Here is a 16,033-nt window from a genome sequence, read left to right on the forward strand (position 1 = left end):
GAGTAGAAGCAATTTCTCTGGGTTACCTTTCAGGTTTTAAAAGTTGGAAAAGGTTTCAAACCTCCCGGATCACCTGACTTCAGAAAAATAACATTACAATTTGTCAAAGTGCCAATATGAGACCTACAGTTATAATCTGACTGGCCTGGGAGTTTTACATCTAATGGAACTTATTATACCCATGCAAAACATGTCTGGTTTAGTAAGTTAGATGTTTGATTTGAGAAGTTCATTGATGATGGATTTACATTTACAGATAATGCTGATACAATGAGTAAAACAGAAGTGAGGTGTTACCCTATTTGATCTTCATAACAGGATTATTATTTACATTGCAGTGGTGCCTATAGTCCTCCATTATAGATCAGGGCCCCATTGTGCTATGCACTGTGCAAACACATAACATAAGACAGTCTCTGCCTCAAGGAGCTTTTAATCTAGGATTCCAATGTACCTTGTGTTACGCTGTTTTGGATAAGTCAGAGTTGTCAGATGCAAACTGCCTGGTCTAAATCCCAATGACTGGCATCAAATATTTCTTTTCAAGCGATTTATTCTGTGGTTCAGTTTTTTTTAACTGAGGTTCTCCTGATTTATCTTCACCCATTCAAGAACTCCCATGAGCAGATGATACCAAAGCAGAAAAGCTTATGGGACAAATAGCATTATGTGATAAGCAGTTTTATCATTCCTCAATATTCAGCAACTATAGTGGCATCTGAGAAGATGATGATTAGAAAACCCAGGAAATTGTTTCTTTCAGTAGCTTGTTAAGCCTTTCACTGATCCACTCACCCATCAAGAAGCTGAATAGGCAGCTGCCTAGAAAACCCCCAAAGAAAAAGATAAAAGCAAAACGATCACAACACACACACACAAATTATGCTGAACGTTCTCAATCTTATCTCTCTCTGCTGTTTTCCACATCCTTTCCCTCTGTATGTTTTTCAATGTGTTGTTTACCTAACAGAGTGGAATGGCTCATTCATAGCTAGTTTAGTCTACCATACATTTGTAAACGTTTGTCTTTTCAAATGTTTCACTCGATACGCCTTATTTGGTTTAACCAAATGCCTGGGATATATGGTGTTGTGCTTTTAAGCATCAGCTTCCATCCAAGGATCTCGAAGTACTTTTCAATACTATTAAGAAAGACTCTCCACATTCCTTAAAGGTGGGGAAATGGGACATTGTATAGAAGGTAAAACAGAGTCACACAGAGTGGAAGGCCTACTTTTTCAAAAATGCTCTCTGTTTTTGGGTGCCAACCTTTAACACCTAGGCAATGCTTTTCTGGTGCTGAACACCTACACTGCCCATTTAAGTCAACCTCTGACATCCAGGCCCTCTGTGTTCAATTAGGTTTCAGAGTAACAGCCGTGTTAGTCTGTATTCGCAAAAAGAAAAGGAGTACTTGTGGCACCTTAGAGACTAACCAATTTATTAGAGCATAAGCTTTCGTGAGCTACAGCTCACTTCCTCAGATGCATATCATGGAAACTGCAGCAGGCTTTATATATACACAGAGAATATGAAACAATACCTACTCCCACCCCACTGTCCTGCTGGTAATAGCTTATCTAAAGTGATCATCAGGTGGGCCATTTCCAGCACAAATCCAGGTTTTCTCACCCTCCACCCCCCACACAAATTCACTCTCCTGCTGGTGATAGCCCATCCAAAGTGACAACTCTTTACACAATGTGCATGACAATCAAGTTGGGCTATTTCCTGCACAAATCCAGGTTCTCTCACATCCCCCCCACCCCCATACACACACAAACTCACTCTCCTGCTGGTAATAGCTCATCCAAACTGACCACTCTTCAAGTTTAAATCCAAGTTAAACCAGAACATCTGGGGGGGGGGGTAGGAAAAAACAAGAGGAAACAGGCTACCTTGCATAATGACTTAGCCACTCCCAGTCTCTATTTAAGCCTAAATTAATAGTATCCAATTTGCAAATGAATTCCAATTCAGCAGTTTCTCGCTGGAGTCTGGATTTGAAGTTTTTTTTGTTTTAAGATAGCGACCTTCATGTCTGTGATTGCGTGACCAGAGAGATTGAAGTGTTCTCCGACCGGTTTATGAATGTTATAATTCTTGACATCTGATTTGTGTCCATTTATTCTTTTACGTAGAGACTGTCCAGTTTGACCAATGTACATGGCAGAGGGGCATTGCTGGCACATGATGGCATATATCACATTGGTGGATGTGCAGGTGAACGAGCCTCTGATAGTGTGGCTGATGTTATTGGGCCCTGTGATGGTGTCCCCTCAATAGATATGTGGGCACAATTGGCAACGGGCTTTGTTGCAAGGATAAGTTCCTGGGTTAGTGGTTCTGTTGTGTGGTATGTGGTTGTTGGTGAGTATTTGCTTCAGGTTGCGGGGCTGTCTGTAGGCAAGGACTGGCCTGTCTCCCAAGATTTGTGAGAGTGTTGGGTCATCCTTTAGGATAGGTTGTAGATCCTTAATAATGCGTTGGAGGGGTTTTAGTTGGGGGCTGAAGGTGACGGCTAGTGGCGTTCTGTTATTTTCTTTGTTAGGCCTGTCCTGTAGTAGGTAACTTCTGGGAACTCTTCTGGCTCTATCAATCTGTTTCTTTACTTCTGCAGGTGGGTATTGTAGTTGTAAGAAAGCTTGACAGAGATCTTGTAGGTGTTTGTCTCTGTCTGAGGGGTTGGAGCAAATGCGGTTGTATCGCAGAGCTTGGCTGTAGACGATGGATCGTGTGGTGTGGTCAGGGTGAAAGCTGGAGGCATGCAGGTAGGAATAGCGGTCAGTAGGTTTCCGGTATAGGGTGGTGTTTATGTGACCATTGTTTATTAGCACTGTAGTGTCCAGGAAGTGGATCTCTTGTGTGGACTGGACCAGGCTGAGGTTGGTGGTGGGATGGAAATTGTTGAAATCATGGTGGAATTCCTCAAGGGCTTCTTTTCCATGGGTCCAGATGATGAAGATGTCATCAATATAGCGCAAATAGAGTAGGGGCTTTAGGGGACGAGAGCTGAGGAAGCGTTGTTCTAAATCAGCCATAAAAATGTTGGCATACTGTGGGGCCATGCGGGTACCCATAGCAGTGCCGCTGATCTGAAGGTATACATTGTCCCCAAATGTGAAGTAGTTATGGGTAAGGACAAAGTCACAAAGTTCAGCTACCAGGTTAGCCGTGACAGTATCGGGGATAGTGTTCTTGACGGCTTGTAGTCCATCTTTGTGTGGAATGTTGGTGTAGAGGGCTTCTACATCCATAGTGGCCAGGATGGTGTTATCAGGAAGATCACCGATGGATTGAAGTTTCCTCAGGAAGTCAGTGGTGTCTCGAAGGTAGCTGGGAGTGCTGGTAGCGTAGGGCCTGAGGAGGGAGTCTACATAGCCAGACAATCCTGCTGTCAGGGTGCCAATGCCTGAGATGATGGGGCGCCCAGGATTTCCAGGTTTATGGATCTTGGGTAGTAGATAGAATATCCCAGGTCGGGGTTCCAAGGGTGTGACTCCAAATCCAGACTCCAGCGAGAAACTGCTGAATTGGAATTCATTTGCAAATTGGATACTATTAATTTAGGCTTAAATAGAGACTGGGAGTGGCTAAGTCATTATGCAAGGTAGCCTGTTTCCTCTTGTTTTTTCCTACCCCCCCCCCAGATGTTCTGGTTTAACTTGGATTTAAACTTGAAGAGTGGTCAGTTTGGATGAGCTATTACCAGCAGGAGAGTGAGTTTGTGTGTGTATGGGGGTGGGGGGGATGTGAGAGAACCTGGATTTGTGCAGGAAATAGCCCAACTTGATTGTCATGCACATTGTGTAAAGAGTTGTCACTTTGGATGGGCTATCACCAGCAGGAGAGTGAATTTGTGTGGGGGGTGGAGGGTGAGAAAACCTGGATTTGTGCTGGAAATGGCCCACCTTTTGATCACTTTAGATAAGCTATTACCAGCAGGACAGTGGGGTGGGAGTAGGTATTGTTTCATATTCTCTGTGTATATATAAAGCCTGCTGCAGTTTCCATGATATGCATCTGAGGAAGTGAGCTGTAGCTCACGAAAGCTTATGCTCTAATAAATTGGTTAGTCTCTAAGGTGCCACAAGTACTCCTTTTCTTTTTGTGTTCAATTAGGGCACCCAAAAACAAAGGGACCCTCAAGTCAGTGAATACTTTTGAAAACGTATACCTAACCGTAGGTCTGTCTTCATTGCAAAGTTAATCTGGGCTCTTAGCTGGGTATTTTCTAAGTGGGGGATCCTCAGAAGGCAGCTTTTTACCTGTCCTCCTCAGTCTTGCACTGAAGGAATTCTCCCCTGGCTGGAGACAAAGATTTTAGAGCCCCCTTTATACAGCTCTGGCCTTTTTACCCAGTGCAAATAAGCTGAAGCAGGAGTGACAGTCTCACCCATGGTACCCAATTATCCGGGACTAAGGTGACCTCAACTGGAGTGTCCAGTTCTGGGCGCCACATTTCAGGAAAGATGTGGACAAATTGGAGAGAGTCCACAGAAGAGAGACAAAAATGATTAAAGGTCTAGAAAACATGACCTATGAGGGAAGATTGAAAAAACTGGGTTTAGTCCTGAAAAGAGAAGACTAAAAAGGGGATGTGATAACAGTTTTCAAGTATGTAAAAGGTTGCTACAAGGAGGAGGAAGAAAAATTGTTTTTCTTAACCTCTGAAGATGGGACAAGAAGCAACAGGCTTAAATTGCAGCAAGGGAGGTTTAGGTTGGACATTAGGAAAAACTTCCTAACTGTCAGGGTGGTTAAGCACTGGACTAAATTGCCTACGGAGGTTGTGGAATCTCCATCACTGGAGATTTTTAAGAGCAGGTTAGACCCGTCAGGAATGGTCTAGATAATTAGTCCTGCCATGAGTGCAAGGGACTGGATTAGATGACCTCTCGAGCTCCCTTCCAGTCCTATGATTCTAACTGCAGCATTTGAGTCCAAGGACTGCACAGGAGTAGACATGCACCAAAAGGGAGCAGAGAGGATGAAAGGCCTTGGCCAGCAGAGCCATGTGGAGAAGAGGGCATGCTGCATCCTCGTAGGCAATGGTCATGGCTACACTCCCCTTGCCTGGCAGGAAGTTCAGTGCCTCCTGAAGTTTTGTCGGGGCAGCATGGCTCCATGTTTAGTGCCTTAATGACACTGCATGTGGTTCTGCCATAAAGGTTTGACAGAGTCCTTAGACAGCAAGCCCCTCAGGGCAGAGACTGGACATCAGATTTCTGCTCTTTTGTACACCAGTGCCACTTCATTGAAGCCATGAATTGCACTGGAATACATTTCCTCTCTTGTGTTTCTATTTGTCTGGAGAGCTCTCCATGGACGTCCGTGATTGGGAGTGGTTACAGGTTGTCGAAATAAATCTAACAGATGGTTACTACCTGACTGCACTTCCTATTCTGTGGAAAGGGCATGAAGAAGGCAGTAACATCCAAATCTCAGATCTATGTGTTTTAATGCACACGAAACAAACTCACAATACACTCCCCCATTTCAGCCAGATATTACAGGCCAGATCCTCAGCTGATTTATACCCACTGAGGATCTGGCCCCACGTCTTCCATGTATTCTGAATCCACTCCTATTCTAATGGTTATCTAGAATGCCATTTCTGGTATTTCTCGGTGCACTAGGGCACAAGCTTTATTCATTAGAGGCGACATTTATTTGTGCTACCACCAGTTCTCGCACTACAAATCTCAGTATGAGCATATTTCACTGAATGTCTCTCCTGAGTCCCGTCTGAAATGCAAGGGGCTGATACTTTCCTTGGCTTCTTGTCATGCTCAGAATATTGTGGTTCAAATCTGACTGTAAATAGTCCATGCTTTTATTCTTTAAATATACTGCCTGTCCTCTGATTTTAAAGTCGGGCATTAGAGATACACTTTTTAGAGTGCTAAATGTGATCATCAGATTAATCTTTTGTGAAGTATTTTACAAATTGGGTTGTGCTGAAGGCAGAAGAGAAACAAGGGGAAAACATTGCTATTGTGATCCAAGCTCTGGCTTGGCTAGCCCTGGCAGATCACTATGTCACAGAAATTTACAAAGACCTTTTCTCTTCCAAGTGGGTACAAGTACTGGTGTGTCATGAATGATGATACTTCAGAGACTAAAATGAGATGACCAGGTAGAACATACCACATACAGAATTAGCTCTGACTCAAGCCCTGGGAATGTAAGTATCCGTGTTAGTAGTGCTCCACTAAGTCAAATCAAACTGAACCCCTGCTGGCATGAAGGCTAATCATTAAAACCTTAAATTATGAGCTAGTTTCTCTTTGTTTAACCCCCCGTCGGATATTTCACAGAGTTGAGCGCATCATCTGCATTTTATCCTATCCTCCAGACAAATACTAGAGCCAATGGATGAGGTCTGGCTGGTAACTTATTTGAATTCATATTGCCTAGAAGAGCATGGAGACACTCTTTCCCACATAAGGAACACACTGGAAATCAAGAAATGAAATGTATTTTCCACAGCAAGGCCACATCTTCACGAGCTGATGCACTAGAGATGCTACAGGAATTCTTGGGAGATACGGGTCAGAGCTACCTCATCTCTTTATTCATACAGATCTTCCTTGTGCTGCTATTTGCAATCCTTGAAAAGATAATGCCTCTGCATCCGGCTCACATGCTGACAATTCACAATAACAAGATGTGACAATGGCTACATGCTGTATTACCACATGTCAAAATGAAGGTAATTAATCTTTACCGCCTGTTGAAGAGAGGCATGTTTGCGTCTAATGTATTGGAGAAACCATCCAATCATAGTCTGTCAATGTAATAATATTCACTCGCGTCTTTCTGCTGGGATCAATGACATAACTGGATGATCACATGTGAAAATCTCAGAAGTTAAAGTTCCTTGACTAAAGCAATTGGCTAACCCATGGTTTCTAAATATATGATGGACAGATGGAATGTGCACAAACTTTCTCATTTAGTTGAATCCCTTTTTTGCTTTCTCCAACCGTTTTTTTTGGACAGCAAACTCCGCTTACAAGCTGTCTGTACAACATACATCTGGTAGGAGAACAGCAACATCAAAATTTAAATGGAAGAGCTTTGTTACAGCTACTGTTGCATTTAAAGATGTACATATCACTGATAACTGGTCCATCAATTAAGCCAGAATAGAAACTTCGAGCAGATGCTGCAAATGTCAGTAGGAATCTTGACAGATATTGCTTATTCCATAAAATACCACACACAGGATAATGCAGTGGTGTTTGATTAAGCTGCAGTTTATTGTTACAAACTTTGATATTGCCAAGTCATTTATCCATCACAGAACTGATCGTGTATTCATCACATGAATCTGATCTGAAAATAGTTTTATTGTTTTAGCTTAGTAACAGCAGTCAGATGCAGAGAGCTAGACTCAATTACAACAACAATGGTCTGATGCCATATTGCCATATTCCGTTCAGTTGGAGGAAGCAAGCTATCGTCTGGCAAACCACACTCAGATAAAATCTTAGCCAATTTGCACTCTGGCCCCAACTAAAAAACAACATTTTTTTTTCCAGGTTGTAATAAGTTCAACTAGGTTTCCAACCCCCACTTCTAGTTTTTGGTAAACTCGTCACCTCCTGCATTTAGTCCCCAGTAGAAATGCTATATTCCTGAGAGATTTCCTTCCCTGCCAGAACAGCAAAAGTGCTGGGAAGTTTGCAGCAGAGCTTTTTCTTGTGAGATTTAAAGCCCAAATTCTTGTCTAGAGAGATTCAACGTAAGCATCCAAATTTGCTCATCTGAACAACCAAACCTTCATCTGAGATTTGCCCTTCAGAAGGCAAATTAGCAATTAAATAATTACTTTTTATAATACAGTGTGTGTATATATGCAATAATGTGCCTCAATCTCTAGACTACATATCACATAACAGTAGCTGTTTAATGCTACAGAATCTCAAGAGCTTGACGATCAGATATACGCCTGCACTCAATTCTTACCACATCAAGGATGTTGATGCATTTATTTCCTGTTACAACACAGTTATATTTTTAATATGTGCTCCTTACTCTTTCAACTTGTATCTTCCTCCTCACCCTCAATTAGGCTACTGTAGTGCAATAAGCCCTACTCTTAACAAGCTGGTTTAGAAACACATGACCTTTGGACATTTGCAGGCACATCGAGGAATTAGCCATGAACCTTCTACTCTTCTTGTGAGGTGCCAACTCTACCTTTTATTTTGACAACTATCAATCGTGCTTTTCATTTTCAAAATCATATTGAAGCACAACCAATTATTTATCACATTGCCTCTACAAAGGTAGGTGGGTATTTTATTCCTATTGCAAATTGGAAATCAATACAGAGAAGGGTTAAGTGTCTTGTCTGAGGTCATAGAAGTAGGCAGTGTCAACCACTGGGATAAAAATTCACAGTCCAGTGCTCAATACCCTGTCTCAGTCTTTACATTGCACAACAATGCAAAGAGAGATTTGACATTCCCCTGCTCAATCACCCATCATACACTGTATCTACATATAAGGATACATCTATCATTATGCAGCAAAAAACTTAAGCATGTGATTAAATCCCACTGGAGACATCAGGAGTTAACACATAGGTCCCTCACTAAATAGGGACGGTCTTAAGCATGTGCTAAACTTGTTTTCTGAATCCGCAAATAGTAAATAGTTTTAACCCACTGCAAGTTGGTAACAATTTGTAGTTTTGGTTCATTTTGTTATTCTCAGAGTACATGTTATGTAACTATAGCAAGCAATTTAAACTGGTTCTCTGATTCTGCAAACAGCATAATGCTCCTTGGAACACAGAGATGGACAGGGCCTGGATTTAACCTCCATAAGTTAAAGATGCCTCCCTTGGGCATTCACTTTAGTTTGTAACATTGGTTTCTCTGTTGATGACTAATTCAGATTTCACATTACCTGACAAAATGAGGAGCTCAATGATCTCTGCATCTCCCAGAAAAGCCGCAACATGAAGCGGGGTGCGTTTTTCACCATCCTGTAAAACAGCAAAGATTGCACAGCTATAAAGTATGGAATGCCAAAATGTCATTAAACTTTAGCTAATATTTGATTTTCTAACAGTTTCTCATATTAGAAAGATGGGACTCAACCAGCAAAGAACGAAAAGTTCTGAACGAGGCATTTCTCTTTAACAATCCACACCTTACATGCTATATTTTTTTCCATCAAGCATTGTACAGAAACTATCCTTTTCTCGGTATTCTTTTTCACAGATATAGTGAATGTAATTTGTATCTCATCTGTACCTCTCTTCCTTCCAACCCTGGATAGACAGTTATGCATGAGGGAAAACATTGTCCTCAATTAGGCCCTTTTTGAAATGTTTGCTGCTTTACTGTTATGCTGACATAATTCAAATCATTCTGGACATCAGCCTTTGTAATGCAATTTGATTGAACAACACAGCACAAGGCTCTAAAAATAATACTTTTGAGAAAGGAATGGAACAGTTCACAAGGACATTATAGATAGAATGTCCTTTCTCCACAAAGGTAATCCAAATACATGCAGCCTTTCATAAACTGTTCATCAGTAATTCATTGGCTCAAAATAGAGAAGTCTGGCACAGTCTAGTCTGGTATTGCCAAACCCAAGCATCCAAAAGTCTTGAGTCAGGCCTCCCCCCCCGCCACCCAATATCATGAGATTGGCTTAAACACAAAGAGATTTTTAAAACAACATATTTGGAGTTCTTTTTGTTTGCCTTCTGGCTTTTGAACCTTTAGGGTTCATGTTTTCAAGCTTATCTCTGAAATCAGGAGGGCTAGAAACTTACTGTAATTTAAAAATGAAAGCCAAAATTCTTTTGTATTCTCATGAATCCAAGGTCTAGACCATTAAGAAAAAAAAAATCCACCAAATACTACAAGATTCACAAGAAAATCACAAGAGGTGGTAACAGTTTGTGGGTTATTTGGACCATATTCAAAATGTTCTGTAAACACTAACAAATCAATGCTGCAGAATCTTTTTTCTTCTGAACAATGAAAAATCTTTTCCCAGGCTACACTACACACAAGCCCTGCAAACCTAGGAGCCATTGATGGACAGGGTGAGTTATGGGCAGGAGGGTGTTTAAGTCTCTCATATGCATATATTATTACAAAGCCTTCGATTTTTTTGAAATAATTCTAAAATACTGTAAAACACTTGAAGACAGACTACTCAAACATAGCCACACTGATGGAGGAAAGATTTTCTTACAATCTCCCTTTCTCACCTAGTGGGGAAGTTATAACAGTATTAAAAATTTCTTGTTTTTCACTTCAAAAATATCACCACTCTATGCACTTGCAGGCCAGAATTCGCAAGAAACCTCAGTGCCTATTAAGACACCTAAGTGGCCAGATTTTCTAACATGCTCAGTATTCAGCAGCACCTGCTGAGAACAACAGAGTGCTGAGCATTTTTGAAAATCTGGGTCTACATAGTTTATTCAGTAACATTTTCTACGATGTAATATATTATGCTTCAGTTTGCGCTGGCAGGACAAGTGTTTGCTGTGGGATAGTGTGCCTTAATACTCAGAAGGATTACTTCATGCTTCTCTCCTAAGACGGTACAATACATGCAAAATCGTAAAACAAAGACTGGTCAAAATCCTGAACAAAAATAGAAATGTTTTCAGTGCACTGGTTTTTTTAAATTAATGCATTGCACTGTAGAATCTCTCTTGGTTTTGGTGCAATATTAGCAACAGTTCTTGCCTCTGTCAACTGTAAGCTTTATAGTACCACCTTGTCACAATATACAAGGCTTGATAAGAGAACAGAGGGATGTGAAATGGGGTATTGGTGATGCAAGTTCAAGCAAGTATCCAAAGCAATCCCATTAATTGATTGATTGATAAGGAACATTTTACAATAATTCAAAACTTAATGGGGACTTGGCTGTCTGAAAAAAAAGGTGCAGCAGGAAAGTGGAATTTTGTGCCTGTGACTTGTTTTGACGTAACATTTTGAGCCAACAAGATATTCAGTGGATCATCTGATATGATCAATTCATACTGTCCTAAAAATAAAAGCACCAACCCATTTACAGGCAGAGCAATGTCTATCCACAAGCATCTGATCCTCAGACACTGAAGTCATTGAGAGACGACTTCAATAGCAGCAGAATCATGTTTTAAACAAACCCCCAAAAAAAGTTTTTTAGTGCTTTGGTTGTTTTTAAGCCTGATTTCTATGTTTCCTAGATAAGAAAATAATTCCTCCTCCACCTGTCACAATTGAGCATCCAAGAACAAAACAGGGCTCATGCTGATGCAAGTTATAACTGAAGAAGGTAGACTGAAATAATCTCTAGTAAAAGGCAAAAAACAAAACAAAACCCAACCCTCCAGAGGGTGATCATTTATTGGAGTTACTTCTGAAGAAGCCTATTACATCTGTAGCTGAGTATGTACATAAGTAGGTCAGTCAGAGGATCATTCTCAGGTTCCTGTTTAAGCTACAAAAAGCATGACAAAGAAAACAAGTTTCAGAGTAACAGCCGTGTTAGTCTGTATTCGCAAAAAGAAAAGGAGTACTTGTGGCACCTTAGAGACTAACCAATTTATTAGAGCATAAGCTTTCGTGAGCTACAGCTCACTTCCTCAGATGCATAAGGAAGTGAGCTGTAGCTCACAAAAGCTTATGCTCTAATAAATTGGTTAGTCTCTAAGGTGCCACAAGTACTCCTTTTCTTTTAAAGAAAACAAGAGGAACTAGGGCATATGCACCTATAATGAAATTCACTCCTTGTGTTCAGAGCCCACACAAAGACCATCCACCAATTAAATGGTGCCCAATCTTTGTGCTGAGCCTAAGCACAGAGAGAAGTTCAACCGCAGACATAATTTTGACATGATGGTAGAACAGTGAAAAATCAATGAGGTCTAAACATTGAAGGCTACAAATAGAGAGAGAATAAAAAAAGTATTATTTCAATCTGTAAAAGGTTTGGCAGTAACCAAGTTCATATAAACATTTAAAGGAAAGAAAGCAGCAAGAGGAGATAGTGAAAGGAAGACTGGACACAATGGTAAGGTAAATAATAAGGCATGTTTCAAGTACAGAACTTAAAGGTACAAGACAATAGATATGTTACATGATGGCTAAGACAAGTTACAGAAAGTGACGTAAACATTCCCCCCCTTCAAAAATGAATTAATTTGTTGCCTTGGTTCACAAAAGAGCATGTGCATCTACTGAAAGTGTCAATGAAGATGTAATGGAAAACTAATGTCTGCCTCCATTTTTGGCCATATTAATTGGTTGAGCCACAGAGACCAATGTAATACATTTAAAATACTGCTTAGCACAATTAAGATCAGATTAATACTTAACCAATTGCCAGGCCTCTCACGTACACCAACGTAAATCAGGAGAAATGTCACTGATGTTAATGGAGATAAGAACAGAATCAGAGCTAAAAAGATTTAGGGATTCACACTTTCTCCAAATTGGCCAGGGTAAATTTACGAGGCAGAATAAATCAAACATCCTATTGGATGTATATCAATGACTAGAACAGAAATTGAATCAAATGTAATGGAAACAGTCACACAGAAAGAACCTTCAACTTATTTTACACAATTTAAGCCACACTTACAATTGTTAAGAGACGGGAATGTATTGACATAGAAGGGACAGTTCACAAAGTAGGTGGTAGTGTCGATAGAACAATTCATGTACAATTTTACTTCAGAAAAAATAATGTAGGGTGTTGGGAGCAAAGGCACCCTTGGGCCTGTTAGAAGCCTGCTGTGAATTTTAAGAGTCTGCTCTGATAACATTTAGCAGCATGAGCATAACTACAAGTGCGCACGTGCACAACACTGCAGAGCAATCATGCTTAGTGCTGCGCATGTGTCATGAAATTGCAGAGTAATCATGTTTGTGAGAAAAAGAAAAAAGACAAGACAAAGTAACTAAAAAAGCTAGAAAAGACCTACCTGAACTAAAACTAAACCTGTACTGACAGGAGGAGAGTTGATATGGAAATCAGAGACTAATACATATGTATAAGAAAAGATACCAAAAAAAAGTTAGAAATATATCTGTGCAACGAAAGGGGGTTGAAGCTGTATTGTCCGGTGCTGAAGGCAACTGTGATGAGATCATCCTTATGAGCTCCTCACTTGTAAGTAACTGATCACCACTAGGGTGACCAGACAGCAAGTGTGAAAAATCGGGGTAAGGGATGGGGGGTAATAGCCTTCTATATAAGAAAAAGCCTCAAATATCGGGACCGTTCCTATAAAATCGGGACATCCGGTCACTCTAATCACCACTTGCTGAGTGTTTTGTCTTAATAAAGATTTGTTAGACCCATGTGATGAGTAAGTGAATCTCAATCCAACATACAGTAGGCAACTGATTAGGAGCTACTAAGAGGAAAGAGCAATTGAGCAGGGTTAGCTCCTGGGCTATTTAAAACGTAGCTATGGTCAAAAAGTTGATTTTGGAACACAACATCTCTTTCTCTTCAATATTTATTTTCCTTCAGTGATTCCTCTGTTAAACTGTGCAATTTACAAAATAAATTCAAATGCCTAAACAGGAGCACCAGCTGGTATATGAAAGTCAACTTGTGTTATTTCTGCTCTCTGCATTTTCAACAGCCATAACCACCCATACAGGTTTCCTGAATCAAAACTTAAGGCCGGACCCTACTAATCTTAACCCCCTAGGTATGTTTACGCTGCAATCAAAGACCCTTGGCACGGCTGCTGCTGACCAGGGTCAGCTGACTTGGGCTCACAGGGCTGTAAAATTGCAGTGTAGACATTCATAGAATCATAGAATGTCAGGGTTGGAAGGGACCTCAAGAGGTCATCTAGTCCAACCCCCTGCTCAAAGCAGGTCCAATCCCCAATTAAATCATCCCAGCCAGGGCTTTGTCAAGCCTGACCTTAAAAACTTCTAAGGAAGGAGATCCCACCACCTCCCTAGGTAACGCATTCCAGTGTTCCACCACCCTCCTAGTGAAAAAGTTTTTCCTAATATCCAACCTAAATCTCCCCCACTGCAACTTGAGACCATTACTCCTCGTTCTGTCATCTGCTACCACTGAGAACAGTCTAGAGCCATCCTCTTTGGAACCCCCTTTCAGGTAGTTGAAAGCAGCTATCAAATCCCCCCTCATTCTTCTCTTCCATAGACTAAACATCCCCAGTTCCCTCAGCCTCTCCTCATAAGTCATGTGTTCCAGTCCCCTAATCATTTTTGTTGCCCTCCGCTGGACGCTTTCCAATTTTTCCACATCCTTCTTGTAATGTGGGGCCCAAAACTGGACACAGTACTCCAGATGAGGCCACACCAGTGTCGAATAGAGGGGAACGATCACGTCCCTCGATCTGCTCGCTATGCCCCTACTTATACATCCCAAAATGCCATTGGCCTTCTTGGCAACAAGGGCACACTGTTGACTCATATCCAGCTTCTCGTCCACTGTAACCCCTAGGTCCTCAAGGAAGCAGGCCCACATTGAGGGTCTCAGAGCCCAAGCTCCAGCCCAAGCCCAAATGTCTACATTACTATTTCTAGCCCTGAAGCCTGAGCCCCGTGACCCTGAACCAGCTGTCCAAGGCTCTGAGACTCAGTGCTGTGGGTTTTTATGGCAGTGTAGATGTACACTTAGTGTCGTCAACTACACCCAAAAGTCAAGATTTGCATGACTGGGTCCTTAGCTGGCAATTTTGTGGCTATCGTATGAGGCAGAATAGAAATGCATTTTGCTCTTACACAAACGAGAAGGATAACAACGTAGGGTTTTTGTAGTACTTTTCCTTCCATAGGGCTCAGAGTATTTTACAGAGATTTGTGAATAATATCCCCTGCTTTCAGATGAGCAAACTGAAGCACAAAGAATTAACAGGCTTGTCTACATGGTGTGGCAAAGTAATCCTGCTTGAAACAGAACTACAGTAACACTCACTAGGAACCTTTTCGAGCACGTTAGCAGGGAGTGCCGAATCAGTTAGAGTGTAACACTTAAGCACGCTACAATTTATACACCTCTGGTGTGCACTGTTGCACTATGTAGACAAGCTCTAAGCAACTTGCCCGAAGTCACGAGCAAGTCAGTAGCAGTTACAGGAATAATTCCAGACCTCCCGTCTCCCAACTGCATGCACAATGCAGTTTCCCCTGATACATTGGCCCCAAAGTCCCAATAGTAGCTTGCTTATGTCAGTGAACAAGGCACACAACAGACAACACAGGAAAGACATATGTGCAGTGGCAGGTGGCATTTTATAATCACACTTCTAACTACATGTGGAGTATTTCTGTTCCAGTACTGGACTTTTCAGGATCCATATATGCACAAATAATTCTAGCAAAATGCAAGTTTGCTCAAGTCGTCTTCATTTTCAAATGTGGTAGTGTGATGTATTCACAAATTCCAGGCTTATTCTGAGCATTCCAGTATTAAGTAAAATACAGGAAAAGCTGGATTTTCAGTCAAACAAGGACATGTTGTGAAATGACAAAACACTTACATAAAGTGTGGTTACTAGCCTAGAACAGCTTCACTTGCTAGTTAGAGTGGTTATTTTGTCATACCAAGGTGATATAGGCCATCATGTGCCAGCAATGCCCCTCTGCCATGTACATTGGCCAAACCGGACAGTCTCTATGCAAAAGAATAAATGGACACAAATCTGACATCAGGAATCATAACATTTAAAAATGGGTAGGAGAACACTTCAACTTCTCTGGCCACTCAGTAAAAGATTTAAGGGTGGCAATTTTGCAACAGAAAAGCTTCAAAAACAGACTCCAATGAGAAACTACTGAGCTTGAATTAATATGCAAACTAGATACAATTAACTTGGGTTTGTATAGAGACTGGGAGTGGCTGGGTTATTACACATATTGAATCTATTTCCCTAAATTAAGTATCCTCAAACCTTCTTGTCAACTGTCTAAATGGGCCATCTTATCGCTACAAAAGTTTTTTTCTTCTGCTGATAATAGCTCATCTTAACTAATTAGCCTCTTCCAGTTTGTATGGCAAATTC

The 16,033-nt window shown here is 41.1% G+C and overlaps 1 protein-coding gene across 7 annotated transcripts in view; it reads right to left on the reverse strand.

Annotated features, from left to right (window-relative positions):
• The window catches only part of ANKRD44 (ankyrin repeat domain 44), a 208,219-nt gene that overhangs the window by 103,543 nt on the left and 88,643 nt on the right, over positions 1 to 16,033 (reverse strand). For all 7 annotated transcript variants that reach the window (XM_084643631.1, XM_084643630.1, XM_084643629.1 and 4 more), the window contains exon 3: positions 8,923 to 9,001. In XM_084643631.1, coding sequence (XP_084499757.1) covers positions 8,923 to 9,001 — 79 coding nt within the window. The remainder of the gene's footprint in view (positions 1 to 8,922; positions 9,002 to 16,033) is intronic.

The sequence above is a fragment of the Lepidochelys olivacea genome (assembly GCF_965140295.1).
Source record: "Lepidochelys olivacea isolate rLepOli2 genome assembly, chromosome: 11".
Taxonomy (NCBI): domain Eukaryota; kingdom Metazoa; phylum Chordata; order Testudines; family Cheloniidae; genus Lepidochelys; species Lepidochelys olivacea.